This window comes from Bombus impatiens, unplaced genomic scaffold, assembly GCF_000188095.3.
Source record: "Bombus impatiens unplaced genomic scaffold, BIMP_2.2 scf_0113, whole genome shotgun sequence".
In the NCBI taxonomy this organism is placed as follows: domain Eukaryota; kingdom Metazoa; phylum Arthropoda; class Insecta; order Hymenoptera; family Apidae; genus Bombus; species Bombus impatiens.
Window position 1 is genome coordinate 28,684 of NT_176532.1, and position 17,406 is coordinate 46,089.

The 17,406-nt window shown below is 38.6% G+C and overlaps 4 protein-coding genes across 6 annotated transcripts in view; 2 read left to right on the top strand and 2 right to left on the bottom strand.

Moving 5' to 3' along the window:
• Positions 1-2,146, top strand: part of LOC100747316 — a 28,149-nt gene extending 26,003 nt beyond the window's left edge. For all 3 annotated transcript variants that reach the window (XM_033318747.1, XM_033318748.1, XM_033318749.1), the window contains exons 55-59: positions 5-243; positions 350-620; positions 704-942; positions 1,033-1,219; positions 1,392-2,146. In XM_033318747.1, the coding sequence (XP_033174638.1) occupies positions 5-243; positions 350-620; positions 704-942; positions 1,033-1,219; positions 1,392-1,630 (1,175 nt within the window). In that variant the 3' untranslated portion in view covers positions 1,631-2,146. The remainder of the gene's footprint in view (positions 1-4; positions 244-349; positions 621-703; positions 943-1,032; positions 1,220-1,391) is intronic.
• Positions 2,147-2,491: 345 nt separating this feature from the next.
• On the bottom strand, positions 2,492-4,962 carry LOC100745965 (tRNA-splicing ligase RtcB homolog). Its single transcript, XM_003486398.4, has 7 exons — positions 4,580-4,962; positions 4,195-4,521; positions 3,886-4,119; positions 3,645-3,804; positions 3,269-3,579; positions 3,032-3,196; positions 2,492-2,958 (listed from the first exon to the last, which is right to left on the bottom strand). Exons 1-7 carry the CDS (start codon positions 4,673-4,675, stop codon positions 2,731-2,733), a joined length of 1,521 nt encoding a protein of 506 aa, XP_003486446.1. The 5' UTR covers positions 4,676-4,962; the 3' UTR covers positions 2,492-2,730.
• A 318-nt stretch (positions 4,963-5,280) lies between these two features.
• LOC100746882 (NADH dehydrogenase [ubiquinone] 1 alpha subcomplex subunit 6) lies at positions 5,281-6,160 on the top strand. Its single transcript, XM_003486405.4, has 3 exons — positions 5,281-5,465; positions 5,711-5,826; positions 5,898-6,160. The coding sequence occupies exons 1-3, from the start codon at positions 5,342-5,344 to the stop codon at positions 6,024-6,026; spliced, it is 369 nt and encodes a 122-aa protein (XP_003486453.1). The 5' UTR covers positions 5,281-5,341; the 3' UTR covers positions 6,027-6,160.
• Positions 6,161-6,203: 43 nt separating this feature from the next.
• LOC100747919 (receptor-type guanylate cyclase Gyc76C-like) overlaps positions 6,204-17,406 on the bottom strand; it is a 42,870-nt gene continuing 31,667 nt past the window's right edge. The window contains exons 3-18 of the mRNA XM_003486412.4: positions 14,381-14,687; positions 13,058-13,204; positions 12,001-12,194; positions 11,453-11,612; positions 11,041-11,195; positions 10,616-10,903; positions 10,047-10,307; positions 9,889-9,960; positions 9,631-9,799; positions 9,310-9,459; positions 8,853-9,192; positions 8,638-8,761; positions 8,455-8,553; positions 8,236-8,380; positions 7,910-8,166; positions 6,204-7,838 (exon numbers count right to left, since the gene is read on the bottom strand). Coding sequence (XP_003486460.1) covers positions 6,927-7,838; positions 7,910-8,166; positions 8,236-8,380; positions 8,455-8,553; positions 8,638-8,761; positions 8,853-9,192; positions 9,310-9,459; positions 9,631-9,799; positions 9,889-9,960; positions 10,047-10,307; positions 10,616-10,903; positions 11,041-11,195; positions 11,453-11,612; positions 12,001-12,194; positions 13,058-13,204; positions 14,381-14,687 — 3,780 coding nt within the window. The 3' untranslated portion in view covers positions 6,204-6,926. The remainder of the gene's footprint in view (positions 7,839-7,909; positions 8,167-8,235; positions 8,381-8,454; positions 8,554-8,637; positions 8,762-8,852; positions 9,193-9,309; positions 9,460-9,630; positions 9,800-9,888; positions 9,961-10,046; positions 10,308-10,615; positions 10,904-11,040; positions 11,196-11,452; positions 11,613-12,000; positions 12,195-13,057; positions 13,205-14,380; positions 14,688-17,406) is intronic.

Sequence of the window (17,406 nt, forward strand, 5' to 3'; positions counted from 1 at the left end):
TTAGATGACAAGAACCGATGGCGAACCGATTTCCCCAGACCAGAGATGGTTGTTAGCTGTTTGTCGGATGGAGTGCAAGTCGAAATACATCTTCACGATCAGGAATTCGATGGTGTTCTATATGTCAAAGGTCACAGCAAAGATGAGCAGTGCAGGAGGGTTGTCTCCATTCCAGCAGAAACTATGCACAAAACCGAGATATTCAAGGTGGCGTTTGGAAATTGCGGACTGATACACGTAAACGTAAGTTATTCTTATGTAAATTTATTAATTGTATTACCAGTATATATATTATTTTTATTATATTCTTTGTTTCAAAATGTTATATGTACAAAATGATTATTTTCAGGGACAAGCAAGTTTCGTACTGGTCATACAAAAGCATCCGAAATTGATGACATACAAGACTCAAGCATACCATATCAAATGCATATACCAAACTGGAGAACAAAACGTTACCCTGGGTTTCAATGTCTCCATGTTGACTACAGCTGGCACCATTGCTAACACTGGTCCTCCGCCGGTCTGTCTGATGAAGATCGTTACTCAAAGCGGAAATGAAATAAACTCTGCTGAAATTGGAGATAATTTGATGTTGCAAGTCGAAGTTCAGCCTTCAAGTAAGTATATGGCTTATAATTAAAGAAAAAAAAATCGTGAACCTTATATTTCTTATAATTATATAATAATTTTATCATTTTAGCTATTTATGGTGGATTTGCCCGAAATTGTGTGGCCAAAACGATGGAAGATAATTTGGAGAACGAGTACATTGTAACAGATGAGAATGGCTGCGCGACGGATCCGACGATATTCGGAGAATGGGAACAAGATCCTGAAACTCAGACGTTAATGGCCAGCTTCAATGCTTTTAAATTCCCAAGCAGTGACAATATTCGATTCCAGTGCAATATCCGTGTGTGCTTTGGACGTTGTCAACCCGTGAGTATCCTTCTACTATTAATATTACCATCTACTATATAATATTAAGGTTTTAATTAAGATATTAAAATATTATTATGACCCTTTTAGGTCAATTGTCGAGGATACAACGCGTTCGGTCGTCGCCGTCGAGACGTGAGTTCCGAGACAAATGATACGTCTTTAAGCATCACGGACAGCTTTGAAGGACAACTTAGAGAAGAAATAACGATCCAGTCGAATCTGATATTCACTCTGGAGAGGAGAGAAGAGAGGTTTACGGCAGATCCAGCTGAGAGTAAGTCCATATCCTTTTTCTTCTTCAGTTAGAGAAGAATCTTAATTTCTAGAAAAGGTCAATTCTGACTCTTGCAGCTTGTTCAGTTGACTTTTCACTTTGTCGCTTTAACGCTGAACGAGAATTAAAATATACTTTATTATTACAATACAATCTTTTTTTCCTGTTTCAGTCACCTCAGCTCAAAGAGTAGAAGATATTTGCGTTTCTACGGTCGGCTTTGTGATAGCACTAGTAATTACAGCACTCTTGGCACTAGTCGCTGTAGCTATTGCTGTGTCGTGCTGGCTAATGGCGTATCGTCGTCAGCCAAAGACTGCTGGACCACTGCCACACCCACCAGAGTTCCCAAATCCACTGTTCACTACTGAGTCCGTAGCTGAACCGTCTCCTGATTATCACCTATCATAAGTACTCTAGGATAATTATTTTTTTGTAACGTAATTTTATAATTCTCAATGGAATGCAGTACAGACCACATCACATTTTTTTTTCTCGCTGGTCGGTCTTGTATTTCTTTCAACGACTCCTCCAGTGACTAGACTCTTCCGTTATCTTCCTCTCGGGGGTTCATACCGAGCGTGTTGTACGTTCATTGTTACATACGAGTACCCTGAATCAAGTTATACATAAATATACATAGATAGTTAGATCAGAGCGCGTGCGAGAGAGAAACGTTTACTATTTATGGTGATGGTTAGCTTCCATTATCTACACAATAGAACTTTGTCTTCCGACGTATTCTCTTGTCTTCTGTACCTTTGCTCTTCTCTTCCTGTAGTCACTGGAGGATTTGTTAAGCATGATACAGCGAATTTAATTCCCGTGTAAAGTCGAACGAATTAGTCTAATATAGCTTTCTTACTTCGTGCGTAGGTAACTGTACATTTTATCTAATAAAATGCTAATGTAATATTTTTAAAATAATCTGGTTCATTATACCATATTCCTTAATACCTACTCAGTCCGGAAAACAGATGAAAACGAACACATCGAAACGTGTAAGTAACAAGCTGTTCAAAAATTGCCATACATTTTTATTCCAATTATATATTTCTGCTAAATATACATAATTTACAAAAAATGTACGATACCTAATACATATATATGTATACGTATGAGTTCAGTTCATACGTTTTTTAATAAATAGATGTAATATTAACAATCGTAATACTGTTAAATGATTCTAATCATTTTTAAACTCAATAATTTAATTATAATTAACATTCGATTTGAGAATAACAATTTGGCGTGAGTGTTTATAACAAGTGATTGAATTTTAAGCGTTAGAAATTTATTAAAAGATAGAGTATTTGAAATGAAAATATGAAAGAAAAACACACGTTATCTAATGTTTTAGTCTTGAAAATGCTTATAATATCAAAACATTTGCGTTGTTAAGTCGTTTTGTGTGTTCAGTTGTAGCATGGTACTGAACTGTATGTTTAAGAATCATTTTCAATATATTTATTTATAACTTTATTTGCGCATAAGACTGTCGTGTAGTTTAATTATCCTTTGATAACTGCAATTGGCCTTAATTTTATACATTTCCGGGAAATACCTGCAGCATGGCACGTATCCACAACATCTGTCACATTTTTGTAAGACTCCGGTGCTTCTTCCATAACTAACTTAGGCGAAGCGACTCTAATCGATATTCCTTGTCGTTCTAATTTTTCTAATACATCTGTGTAGTCCAAGTTTCTGCGTGACTTGGCTCTAGATAAAGCTCGACCCTAAAGGCAATTTTGATTTAATTTAGGTATCATTGGATAATTTTATAAATAAAAAACGTTCAGAAATACTTACTGCTCCATGACACGTGGATCCAAATGTTTCTTTCATAGCTTGATCAGTTCCAGTAAGAACGTAGCTACAAGTTCCCATAGTACCACCAATTAAAACAGGTTGACCTGTTAATTGATAGTCTACAGGAATCAGAGGATGGTGAGGTGGAAATGCTCTTGTAGATCCCTATGAACAATATAGTAATTATGTAAACATCCTTCAATATAGTTAGTAGCAATTTACTTTCATTTCATTTACCTTCCTATGCACTAGAAGGGTTTTCTGCTTTCCGTCGACCATATGTTCTTCTATTTTTGCAATATTATGGGAGACATCATATATAACATGCATGTCTAAATCATCGGGAGATTGTCGGAACTGTTTGGCAAATGCTTGTCGACTGAGGAATGTCATAGAGCTCCTATTGACCCATGCAAAATTGGCAGCTGCAGCCATAGCTTTTAGATAATCTTGACCTTCTTGAGATTTTATATGAGCGCAAGCTAACTGCCTATCGTTAGTTTCGATATTGTCTCGTTTCATGGCCTTTTCCATTTGTACAAGTGCATCTGTACTACATAAAAAATTTAATATACACTGCTTTCTAAAAATGGATTTATTACGTATCTATTACCAGTTGCAACTTGGTGTCCAAATCCTCTGCTACCAGAATGAATCATCACACAAATTTGACCCTTTTCTTCAATACCCATTTTACATGCTGCCCATTTGTCGTAAATTTGATCTACTACTTGAATCTCTGCATAGTGGTTTCCTGCACCTAATGTTCCTAGCTGTAAAATAAATTGTTGTAGTAGTTGTAGTAATCAAGAATTCTTAAATATTTATTTCTATAAATTCTCCTAATACCTTACCTGTGGAAGCCCACGTTTCTTAGCCCTCATTGATACCTTAGAAGAATCTGCATTAAGCATTCTACCATATTCTTCACAATGTTCTTTATCCTCTGCCCAGATATAACCTTCTCTGAGAGACCAATCCATTCCCATTTCTAAGGCTTCTTCTAAATCACGTGCGTTCATGGGTATGATTCCTTTTGAACCAACACCAACAGGAATGTGATCAAACATGCTCTGGGCAAGTTGTTCCTAAAAACAACTACTGGTTTATTTTTTTTTCCTATGACATAATTTCATTAAAACATAACTGATAGAAAATAATACCTTCACAGGTAGAACATCTTCTTCGAACAAGTTAGTTCTTAATAGACGTACTCCACAATTTATGTCAAATCCGACTCCACCAGGTGATACTATAGATTTTGGGTCATTCATATCAAATGCTGCCATGTTACCAATTGCAAAACCATATCCAGAATGTACATCAGGCAATCCAACCGACTTCCAAACAATACCAGGAAGAGCAGCAACATTGGCAATCTGTTTCATACCTGGGAGAAACCCACCCACTGCTCCTGGTCTGCATGCATTTTTTAACTCATCAAACATTAACCGTTCTAACGTGTTATTTACATAAAAAACACCTTCAACCTATGAATAAAGAAATATTTAATACACATGAGAAGATAAAATACGATTAACAAATTACCTTCATATTAGGTTGAAAACCCTTCTTTATCCTCCAACATGTTTCAGTTATCTTTTCTAAGTATTTTAATTCTTCTTGATACTGCCTAACTACCATTTTTTATTATAATAAAGTACTTTTTAAAAATATATTAATTATCTCTAGTTTGGAGTACAGATTATATTTTAAAACGAAATATGATTTCTTATAATTGTTTAGAGATAATATCTTTCAATTAATATTATAAAGAAGTAACACTATAGAACCGAACACACTTTTTTTATATTTATTATCGATTATAAATACAAAATTTTTATTGACAGATTAATGTAACGATACAAGCAAGCAAAATCGTGCAACCGGGTAAAATGATTGCGCCATATAAATCTAACGATGTCAGTGTCGCAAACTTATATAGTTTCTAGAAAATTGATATCCCTTCCCTTATTTAAAATTCATTTTCAACAGTACACATTTAATATATGAGTAACTAGATTCCTAATCTTTGTATTTTTATGCAATATGAACTTTCTGACATGATTTTGATAATCTAAAAGGAAATAATAATAAAGATATTATAAGAAGATATTATATTATAAGAAGTATAAAAACGAATTACTGTTAATAAGAAAGAAATATCTTATTCTTATTTTGAATTATACAACATTCTTATACGGTGTTCTTATATAGTATTAACGAGGAAATATTAATCGGAAATGTTGGTATCATATGTGATCTGAATACAGATCAAAACATACATAAGTACGTATGTGAAGTGCAAAAATGGCTAATCGTGTGGAATTAGGTTTAAGACAAGTAAAACCAATTTTGTCACTAAGTCATATAGATGCTCATAGAAGAGTAATAACATTATATAAAACATGGTATCGCCAAATTCCATTTATCTGTAAGTACTTTAATCATTGTATGTTTTTGAAAATCATGAAGATGTGTTACCTAACCTAAATATTTAAAATAGTATATGGATATATGTATTTCAAATTTATTTCTTTTTTGTACAAAATAGAATGTATTAATTTTCGTCCTAGTTTATTTGAACTTCACTAAAAATAATTTGCCATCTGTTATTATTTCCATTACAAAATTGTCAGATTTATATATTTATGTATGTATAACTAATTTACTTCATAGTGTCAAACTATGATCTTCCGGTAACAAAAGAAGATTGTGTAGCAAAGTTACGGGAAGAATTTAAACGTCATGCCAATGTAAAGGATGTAAGAGTGATCGATATATTACTTATTAAGGTAAGCCTAATATGTATCCTGTTTATTTCATATATACTGCAACAGATATATTAATAACTATATTATATTAGGGACAAATGGAACTTCAAGAAACTTGCGCTCAATGGAAACCAGCTGCAATATTAATGAATTATTGGAAAGTAACTCAGGAACCAAAGCCAAAGGACTTCTTATCCAAGTTCATTTCGGGTCATGATTAAAATATTTAATTGTACAATATATAAGTTATTGTAGTATAATTAAATGTATACAATTTTTGAGCTATATAAAAAGAATGTATATGATATTTCAGTATGTAGTATTGTTATTATTTGAGAAATAAATATGTTAGAAAGGAAAAAACGTATTTTTCTATTAAAAATTGGAGTTATACAACATTTCAAAAGATGAATCTTTAATCAGCTCTTACAGAAGATAATATTTCTTTTAATTTACATTTTATTTTTACATCTATATATTATTATTCACTTATATACATTTGACAAGATGATATATTACTAAGCACCTTAGGTACAATCTAGTTCACTTTTCACAGCCATACGGATAATTTGCTTTCCTTCAGTGAACAAGTATCGAAATTGTACATACATACATATATATACATACATACATATGTTTGAAACGAGTGTATTCGAACTTGCGTAAATGTACATTTTCAACTATGCACGTTCTTCTTTCTGTTTGTATTAGAATGGGAATCATTTGTGCTACGTCAAGACAGACTCTTTTACATGATTTCTGTACTTGTGTATACTTTGGTTAGAATCATTTTTATAAGTCATTCTAGTTTTATTATATTCTCGGATTAAAAATTTTAACAGATAAATCTCGTACTATGTAAAAAAAAAACGTGTTTGTCGCCAATATAAAGCGTACTTTAATACAAGTCATAAAATATCTAGGTATTAAAAATATACACGGTCGGTAACTTTTATACCCACACATTCCACATATCTATACGCTAAAAAGATGGCAACAATACATCATGCTTATGACTCATAAATGTAAGAATGTTTTTGTGCACTCATACGTTTTATAGTAGAAGATTCCATGTTCGAATTCCCTTCATTCTTTCTCTCGACTACAAAATCAATTTTCTATCAAACTATACTTTCACGTTCCGACTGTATATCGTAACCTGCTATTACACCCCTTCTTAAGGAAACATCGCTGTTGCGTAATCCATTGCTATTGAATAAATTTACCAACCAACTTCTGATCGAATTTCTTGCGGAAGATTTTTTATCAGGCACACTGTCTGTACTAGGAACGGATACCACTTGATCGAGAGAACGCCAACGTTTAACAGGCATAATTTCTCCCATACAACCACTCTCATCTCCTAGTAATGGTGTCTCTGCTTCGTTCGGCGACTCGTCCGTATGGGGCACTATTATTACATTACCATTCGGATAGTTGTTATTCAACACTTTCTCAGAAATATTCGTCTTCGAGTTAGTCCGTGTGCACTTTTCACAATTCTCTAGCGATCGAAAACTTTTCTTCGGTTCCTTCCAAGAGAAATTCGGCGACTCGAACCTCTTATTATAGAGCTCCAATGGGAAAGGGTCTAACGAACGTGACTCCCGTATTATCGTTTGGAACGGATAATCGCTCGTAGAGGACGACGAGGCAATCGTCGACAGAACTCTTGCATTTTTCCTAAATTTCGGCCTCGTGTCGATAAAGAAATCATCGAGTGCTATCTTAATGTTAGCCGCCCGATTTTCAACTCCTTCTTGCAACGCAACGTTATCTAGCGTTGTCTTCGATATGTTATCGGTCAAATACAGAGGAAATCGGTCTAATTTCCGAGAGTTAAGAGGTTTAGGGACTGGACTGGATCCTCCGTACTGAGACGAGGAGTCATCCGGCGTTGGTCTTGGAACGCTCGACTGTCTGCGACTGCCAGCTCCTAGACCGCCTAGCAACGAAGCGTGTCGAGAATCTGAATTTAATTTCGGACTTCTTCTTGGTCTACAAAAGAGTGGTGGAAGATCACCGACGTCAACCTAATTAACATAAAAATCAAGATTATATGACATTGATCTAACAATCTTATTATATTGATTTTTATACAAACCTCTCGTTTTTGAATGGCCTTTTCAGTGGCTCCGATGAGCCAATAAGTTTTTACTTCTCCCTTTCCTTTCATGTAAACCAACCCACGTTCTTCGATTATGTAGCCACCGACCTTATCCAAAGCATCTTTGCACTGCTCGCTTATGTGAATACGCAACGGTTCGCCGTTTGATTCCATACGCGAAGCTGTATTTACGGTATCCCCGAATAAGCAATATCTAGGCATCGTTAAACCAACAACACCAGCCACTACAGGACCTGTAATATTTGTTACGTATATTTATGTCATTTTTATCGCGTTTAATATTTTTTCCCAAGGTACGATACCTGTGTGAATTCCAATGCGCAATTTAAGAGTGTCTTGAGGCCTGTGAGCTATGGTGTGATGTTTCACAGCGTTAAGTAGTTCTAGGGACATCGATGCAATTTCTCCGGCATGTCTGTTTCCATTTTTTATTGGCAAACCAGAAACCTGATAAAAGCGATGTATCGTAGAATTATATAGAATAAAAAAATGTATAGAATTTATAAAAAAAATTTACTTACCACCATATAGGCATCGCCGATCGTTTCCACCTTATATACATCATATCCTTTGATTATGCGGTCAAACAAAGTGTACAAGTCGTTCAAGAAGTTTACGACCTGAAAAACGAAGGAATTATAATAGTAGTCACACAAAGATATATATCTTGTTTCCTTAAAGATTAGTTTAATTGAAAAACATACCTGGAAAGGCGTGCTTTCCGCTGACATTGCAGTGAATCCAACGATATCGCTAAAGTATATAGTAACCAAGTCAAAAGCTTCAGGTTCCACACCGATTCCATTTGTCAAGCAATTTGCAACGGGTCTGTAAGAAACAGACGTGGTATCATTAATGTAGATAGCAAAGTTTTTTTTTTCTTTCTTTTTAATGAAAGAATTTATATAGTTCAACCTACTCCGGCAACATTCGATGAAGTAAATCCTCTGTTTTTTGCTTTTCCTCGAAAAGAAGGCGTGTACGTTCACTGACTAGATCTTCGAGGTTGTTTGCATACTTCTCCATCATGTCCATCATTTGGTCCATGATATTGCGATGCCTTCCCGCTTTCATTTTCTTTAACCGTGTCCTTATCATTTTGAAGTCGGGCCTAAGTTCTGGACTTTCCGCCCAACAGTCGGTAATCGTACTAACTATATACTCAGCACAGTCTGCTTCAGACTCGGACAGTATCTCTATGTTAGGTCTAAACGGCGGTTCACCATCTTCTGGGAACCTTTTCACTCGGTCTATGATTTCTGTCAATTTGTTAACGTTCATATTTATATTTCTGCAGCTATACCTTTTGGCAAATGCCGATTAACGAATGACAATCGTTAACGCTTACGGATTTTTAGCTACGCACGGATATTTACCTTTGGGTTCTAGATTCACGCCACCGTACGGCCCCTTCCGTCCGATCATCTCGAATAATATAATCGCGAACGAGTAAATATCCCCTTCCTGGGTACCTCTGATCGGAGCATTGGGATTCCTTAATAGTTCAGGTGCCTTCCAGAATAAGTCTATGTAGGAGAAATATTTCAATTAGAAATCGAGTCACAAAAATCATTCGAAGGGCAGAAAATCATAATGGTGTAGATCAGTACACGACTATGATTTTCAGTCCGCTAATCGATTGGCGATAGAACAATAAAGTATCGTTATATTTCTTTTTTTCTTTTTTCTTTTCGTACTTCGATAATACTGATGTTCACCAATGCTGTCAGATTCGGCACAATGCCGCATATCGTGCAGGCCAAAATCGGAAACTTGGAGTACCCATCGCGAGGTTACCACGCAATTGGATGACTTCAGATTACCATGACAGACTAGCACAGATGACTCATGAATGTACAGCATACCCTGAAACGGAGCAAACAATATTTTCACAATAGTTTCGCAATCGGTATACATATCATTGATCTGCCGTACGAACACGTATATAGACTTGCCTTAATGAGATCGTGAACTAATGATGCGATGAACATATCGTCTAACTTGATATCTTCGTTCTCGATAATATCCTGAAACACATACGCAATGCGATCATTCGTTGAAAACACCAGCAGACCGGATTACACACGTTCATTCGTGTATTAAGGTGACGTACATAAAGACTTCCTTTGGCGCAATAGTCCGTAATTAACAATATCCTCATTGGCTCGACGCACGCCCCGATGAAAGAGTTCAGGTTACCGTGCCTGATCTCGCGAAGGATACGCATCTCCTTCATCACGTCCCTGGATATGTCCTTCTTCTTTGAGAACTTCAGCTCCTTTATCCTTACTGCTACCCCGTGGTAATGCCCGGTTTGCGCAAACACCTGGCCCCCGCATCTTGACTCGTAGGACATTGCACTAACTAAGCTTAACTGCAACGACAGTTCAATAATAGAAGATGGTGCGACAATTCGAAAAATCATTAGATAAATAAATATGTATATTGAGCGCTAATAGTTAATGATCGCGCCAGCGGTTGTCGTTATAGCGTTCATCTTTTATCTCTAACGTTTACGTATAATAAAGATACGTACGTTCTTTGTCAGACTGTGAATTTTTATGCGTTTAATTAAAATAGAATGAAATAAAAAGTTCAAAGTATATGTGATATGCAAGTATATATAAAATAAAGTACCTACGCAAGTATACAGGGATTAGAAAACGGCAAATGGTATCTCACCTTACTAGGGGAGGACATCATGTTGTCAAGATGAGGGTATCCGTGTATCTCGCTCGGATCGATCTTCCACAGCAGCCCCTCGATTTCCTGTTCTATCTTCCACCTTCGATATATGCTCATAGTGATCACCGCGGCGCAGAACAATAAAACAGCTAGCACTCCAGCGGCCACGATGCTTCGCAGGTGCGTGTCATCTTTGGGACAATGTTCGTTGAGGAAACCGCATCCAGGTTCCGCTTCCGGCTTATTCTTACCCGGCCAGTCCATCGCCTCCGATGGCCTGTACACCTGGACACGATCGATACCCTTGGTATTTTGATAATTTTAAACTTTTTTTAAGTTTTGTCGATTAGAACGATCGTAGGAGTAATTGGAGAACCGCGAATGGATATGAGCTGCACGAATGCTGTAAACAACTCACTCACTAGAGTTTCACCCTGTTGAAATTGGCCTACAGGCTTCATTTGGAAATCGCAGGAGAAGTTGTTGAAACGGAACGGATCCTTCTTCAGGGCCAGTACCGAGAAGTTTCCCTCCGAGTCGCCGAACTTATCGAACTTGATCGTCGCGCCGCTGACACCTGTTTTCGCAGAACACGATTATACATTTTTTTCGTAAATATCCAGGACCAAGAACGATCTTTTTAATATCTAATATCTCTGATCTATAATTCTCAAGTGTTTCTAATTGTCTCGAAATCGCGCAAAAAATCTACGTGACAATAGATGTATCGATTGCACCCACTCGTTCTAATCAGATCTAGTCTTATCGAGAGATCGAGCCACTTCAAACTTGATCGTGTTAGCAATTTGCGGTGCAAATTATACGAATACTTACTTTGATACGTGTGATTTCTGATAATCGTCTCGATGATCTGAGTGCCATTGCTAGCGATCTCCTCGAGTGTGTGCTCTGGTTGATCTCTCAGGAGCTGGTCCAGGGCTCTCGCGTACAGTTTCACCGAATCGTAAAGATACGCGGCGTGAATCGACACATACTGAAACCAGAAAATCACTCTATAGATTGATAGACGAATTTTAATTTCAGCTCCTTCTCTTATAATATAATACGATATCTACCATGTCACAGTCGCGATTTAACGTTTGACGTAATTACGATTTAACAAATACAAATTGTATTTCTAACAAAGTTTGGTTCTCTAGTTTTAGCTTTAAATACTTGGGTATTATTATGAAATATATATCTCGTAGTGATACGTAATAATAATTATCGTTTCAATATCTTGCATTTAAGTAATTATTAATAAACCTAGATTCTGTATTTTTAGGCCTAGATCCTACGCTTTTAATAGCCCTCATAGCATAATTATAAGCCAAGGAGTTAACATTCGACGAACAGCGTACGTTTGATATAAAGAAAGTTACCTTTTCGTATTTTCTCAGCAATTCAGGGATGACAAAATTGAACGGTTCCTTGCTGCTATACTCCCGGACCTTTTTGGTGAACTCTTCGTAGTTCTGTGTGGGTGGCGTAGATACTACCACCATCAAGGATCGTGCCCTCTTGAGGAAGTCCTTCGGCTCCAGGCAATTCCGCAGATTGTCGAAGTGTTCCGGTTCTGTAAGAGACCGATCGCGTGCGAGGCGAGATGAGAAAGGAGCGGTGTTGTACCCTCTTTCGTACGAGGGAAACGGAAATATCTGATTTCGAGAGCGGAGCAACAACACGGGACCGACGACTCTAGAGGAACGTCCATTAAAATCGGATCACGTGCTGGAAACCGGGTCACGAGCGAACCATGCCTGACCCATGACGTTCAGTTAATCTCGGATTAGATACGGAAATGATGAGGTAACGAGGAACGCGGTACGTTTCGTCAAGGAACACCGGAGGACCGCCAAGGAGACCGAACAATCGGGTCAATCGAATTTCACGAGTCGTTTCGTTACCGGAATGGACCTGCTATGGGCCTTGTTGCGCGATTTCGCTAATTATTATTAGCGAAATTTTCGAAATTACGGCGCTGACAAATTTTCACGCGTGACAGTAACAAGAGCTTATTCTTACGTACAGTTTACTAAACTAACTATCTGACTATGCCACTTTCTTGTACAAGTATCATTAACAGCTCAAGATGTAAAAATGAAATTCAAGGCAGTTGCAAAATTGTAAAACCGTGCAACGGACGCCTATAGCCTATAATCTGTAGCTTGTGGACTAGTCGGTCAATTATTGTGCAAGATGTTCGTGATTATCAGACTGCGGACGTTTATGCATTAGCGGAAAATTTAAAATACCGAGATACATAAAATGTCCTTCAAATTCACTGTTCGTTTTAATATTTAACGGATGAAAACAAATCTATTCTTGGATTCCAGTTCTTTAAATAGGATCGTAAAAATATGATATTGCGTAAACACGCGCAGTCTGGTGGTATAATAGTATGTAAATGTATGATACATATATATAGTATGTACTTACTCCATAAGTACTTTTGCGCCTCGCGCGGTGAGTACGTCATCATGTCCACGTGTATCACCATGTATTCCCCGTTGTCTAGCAGCCGTTGATTCTGCATCGAGTTCATCATGTCTATCAGCGACATCGCCGTTCCCAGGAATATGTAAACTGTCGACAGATTTACGCCTTCCGTTAGACGCGCTCCCGCCTCCCGTGGAGCGTTCCATCAACGACGACCGACCGATTTCCAGAACGGAACTGACTTTCACGCTTCATTTTCCTACCGGCGGGAAACGGCTGCTCCGTTTGCCGCGCAATTATCGGTGAGATCATGGAATAAATAGATCTATATACCGTGTACCAGTTCTCACGAAGGAAACACACGAAAATACTCACGAAAGGAAAGTATTCGCGCGATCGGAAAATTCTGTTGTTTCTGTTCCTCTTCTCCGAGAGAAAAGAAATCGACTGTTTCGACTGAAATTTCTGTTAATTTGTAGAATTAATCGAAGCATCGTTGTAACAACTTTGTCACGTTTCATCGACATCCATCTATTTTTATCTTCATTATTCAAATATTCTTCCACAATGCCTTTACAAATTGATTCAACGATCGATTCTTAATATTAAACATTTTTTTCTTCGTGAAGAATTTTTATACAGATATAACTATCGATCTGCTTAACGAAGAATGTGAAAGTTGCCTGCACTGCAAATTTTTGATCGAATCTTCAACACCAGTTAATTTTACCTGGTAAGCAAAATCTGGCGACAGAATTTTCCAACCACCATATAGGTTCGATCATCGCTGTTGCGCTATAACACGCGTCGTTTTTCGCTTTATAAGCGATCTAGCCCCAATGGCATCCAAAGAATTTTAAAGATTAAGCCTAGTAAATGTTACGTCCTATATTAAGTATAGTATCGAGTCTAATTAAGTTTAACGATAGGAAAGAAAAATTTTGTCAACTTCGTTTCTACCGTCTTCTAACGAACTCGCGCTACTGGACTTTAGTCGAACGCGTTAAAGATCAATTTGTATTCTTTCGTTGACGGGGTCAATTCCAGTATCTGGGACACTAAAATCTCGCTCGAACTCGCGCGATTCAACAACCGATGAAGTTGTACTATGGAACCGTTTCTATTTCGAAACACGAGGAAACACGAGTCTCGCGTGTTACAATCGCGCTAAAACCGTTTCAAAAACGAAAGCCACGCGATTCGAAGACAAACAGAACTGGAAACGAGAGGCCGATAGAGAAGGCGGCTCTCGACGAACACATCGTTTCGGTCGTCTCGATGACTTTCTGAGAAATATCGAACGTAAACGAAACTTCAACTGACTTCTGGTCATATTTTTGGTCTCCTGTATGAGTTGAAACCATACGCTGACTTGACAGCAAGGCAGCCTTTCCTCGCAGCACGTGTGTCGATCTTCCACGGTCTTGTAATGATTGACGGTGAGATTATTCTTGGTGGCCTGTTCCTCCAGCGACTTGGCCACCGTCGACCAAGCACTCTCCGTGATGATAGTGAATTTGTTCCAGCCATAATGGAGCAACAACGCGATCACCGACTTCGTCACCTGCGTGTCCGGTGGTTCGGTCCTCGCGAACGTGTTCACCTTCGACGCCTTGTAGTCCGAGCATTTCTGCAATCCACACGGTTTCCCGATCGTGTTTAGCGTCCGTTCAAGTGCACACGCTCTGGCAAGTGTTTGCGTTACGAGTTAATGCGAGCCAGTTGGGACAACGAATGTTGATGTTGGAGTTCGTATTGGTTTTGCGTTTCTAGCAGGTTTTGGCCGAAATGTTGCATTCTATGTTGGAGTTTATGTTTGCAGAGAGGTGAAATTAAGTATAGAAGGGTAATTAGTTGTCGCGTCGACCGTGGATAAATTTCGTTATTTTAGCGCGATACATAGCGGCTACTATACGAGAGAAGTATTTGCACACCGTTGTATTTATTAGAGCATTTACGTGCCGATTAATTAGGTCCAAATATATTAAATATCGTATCATCTATCGTTAGCGGTATAATAAAATGAAATTTGATGCTATGAAACTGAAATATAGAACCTGACGAAGAGACCACTCACTGGAAAACGAGGGTATGCGCGTATATTTTTTCCTAGCTACTGTACATATAACGTATAGATACCTTGTTAAGACAATATAGTCGCTTAAGCGCTTCACGATGCATTTAGCGCTTTGCATCGTTGCAATTCCACCACGTAACCACCATGACAGTCAACGTGTTAAGGGACGAAGTTGATATCTCTAGATCGAGCAGCGACATTAAAAACCATACACCGTCGGTGACACTTTTCTATCGATTACAGTTTTTTATGAACGGTCAACGAACCACGCGTAGGAATTCCAACGTTTCGAGTTTGAAAATTACGCAAGGAACCTTGAACACTCAGCAGCTAAACAAGAGAACAAAGGCCGCGAAAACAGCCGCGAAGTGTCGTCGAAAGTACTGAAAACAGATCAGTAAGTAAGAGGGGACGAATCGGCGAACAGCCGGAAAACAATGTCACAAGCGTCGAAAAGGAAGAGCGAAAGCCAGAAAGCTGAAAGGGGCCAGGCGAGAGAAGCGACGGAGGTGAAGGATCGAAGAAAGAAAACAACTGAGAGCAGAGCGATCGATAGCGATGGAAAAGGGTGTAGAGAATGAAGAGAAGGAGTAGGTGGCTGAAGAGATAGAGAAAGAGGAAAGAATGGAAGAGATGGAAAAAGAGTAGAAGGCAGGAGAGTAACGCGGCAAAGTGGGCTGCGCCGGGTGCCATGGTGTGTGGCGCGCGGTTAAATATAAACCTGTGGCAGGCGGTACGAAGGAGGGCAGGAGGAGAGTGGAATGAACGGGGCAACTCTCTTCTCTCTTCTCTCGGTGATCGCGAGTGGAGAAGTGCACGGGGCGGCTGCTCCGTACCGTTGAAATGTGACATGCGCTCATTAACATATAAATTAAACGTGACAACTGGGGGTCAGTTCTACTTTAACCGTGGCGACCACCGTCAGGCCACGATCCACTTTCCGTTGTTTTTTCCACCTCCTTGTCCTCCTTCTTTTACTCCGTTTCGTTTCTTTTTTCCCCTCTTCCATCTTTCTGCTTATACGCTCGCTCTTTTCCTCTTGTTCCATACTCGATCGAACAACCGAGTAGGCTTCTCTACCGACAACCAAAGAGACCACGAAATTCATGCATCGAACGAGTCGCGATCACCGCCACCGCCGCAACTCCATCGTCACTTTTCCCTCGTTACAGTCTGCCGACCATGGGATTTGCGGTTATGGGGAGCGTTGCCCCGTGAATCTTTACAACTATCTTACCGCTTGGGGATTGCCAGCGAAAAATAATCGTTGGCGGGACCAGGAAGTCCCTTCTTCGTTTATTCGTTGTTATCGACTAACTCGAGTATCGAGCACTTCTTTTTGATATTATACGATTTTTCTCTGTATTACGATATGGCGTTGCCGTAGCGTATCGGATGCTTCAATTATAATTTTAATAGAATTTCGTTTATAGCTTAATTCTGCCTATTTACCTTCACATGCCTTTCGTGCAAATTGCTCGATACATATAAGAAACTATAGTCTTCAACACCGATTTACGTATATTATTTATGTACGAACGACAAGCACAATTTTACGTCCGACTACACAGACACTTTACTTCCTACTTTCGATGAAAGAATTATCAAATTCGGCCATTTATGTCGTTATGTCAATTTGTCACTGCGACATTAATAAATAAATTGGATTCGGCAAACGAACGAGGACGAACGAAGTTTAAAAATAGCGACTGTCTTGTTAAATAATCTACGTTAAAAATTGCTAATAAAATCTATATCTTGCGTTTCGATAATTCTGTCTTCGTATCTTAAAAAAGAATTTCAAGCGTTCGATCAATCCGCATGGACACGATCGCGCGCGCCAAAATCGAGCACTCTCTCTTTCCAGCGTCCTCTGCTCGTCCTCCCACGATTCCAGGAAGTCGAGATCGTCAGCGATTTACCCACCTGGTCAGAATCGTTCCTTTTTCTCTTATTCGCGGTCCCGCGTGCGATGGTGACGCTGGCCGGTGCTTTTTGCGCAGAACTTCCACTCGAAATGCCAAATTAGACGAAGCCGAGGAAAATACTTGAAAAAACGAGAGCCAAAAGGAACATCCACCTTTCCCAAGATTACCCTCTCGAACACCGGACGTCGCGATACATGTGAATGTACGACGCTCGCTTGTGAATTTGCCGAACGGAAGATGACTATACGCCGCGTATGATAGCGACATTTATCGTTATTACATTGAAATGAAAGAAAAAAAAAAAAGAAAAAAGACAAATTGATTCGGCAATGGCGGGGGGGTGT

Bases quoted from the DNA above. Each gene is read 5' to 3' on its own strand.
- LOC100745965 (XM_003486398.4), bottom strand. From the start codon at position 4,675: ATGGTAGTTAGGCAGTATCAAGAAGAATTAAAATACTTAGAAAAGATA. The intron at 4,522-4,579 runs GTAATTTGTTAA...CTTTATTCATAG, and splicing joins GTTTTCAACCTAATATGAAG to GTTGAAGGTGTTTTTTATGT. The intron at 3,197-3,268 runs GTAAATGAAATG...TATTGTTCATAG, and splicing joins CCCTTCTAGTGCATAGGAAG to GGATCTACAAGAGCATTTCC.
- LOC100746882 (XM_003486405.4), top strand. From the start codon at position 5,342: ATGGCTAATCGTGTGGAATTAGGTTTAAGACAAGTAAAACCAATTTTG. The intron at 5,466-5,710 runs GTAAGTACTTTA...TTTACTTCATAG, and splicing joins TCGCCAAATTCCATTTATCT to TGTCAAACTATGATCTTCCG. The intron at 5,827-5,897 runs GTAAGCCTAATA...ATATTATATTAG, and splicing joins TCGATATATTACTTATTAAG to GGACAAATGGAACTTCAAGA.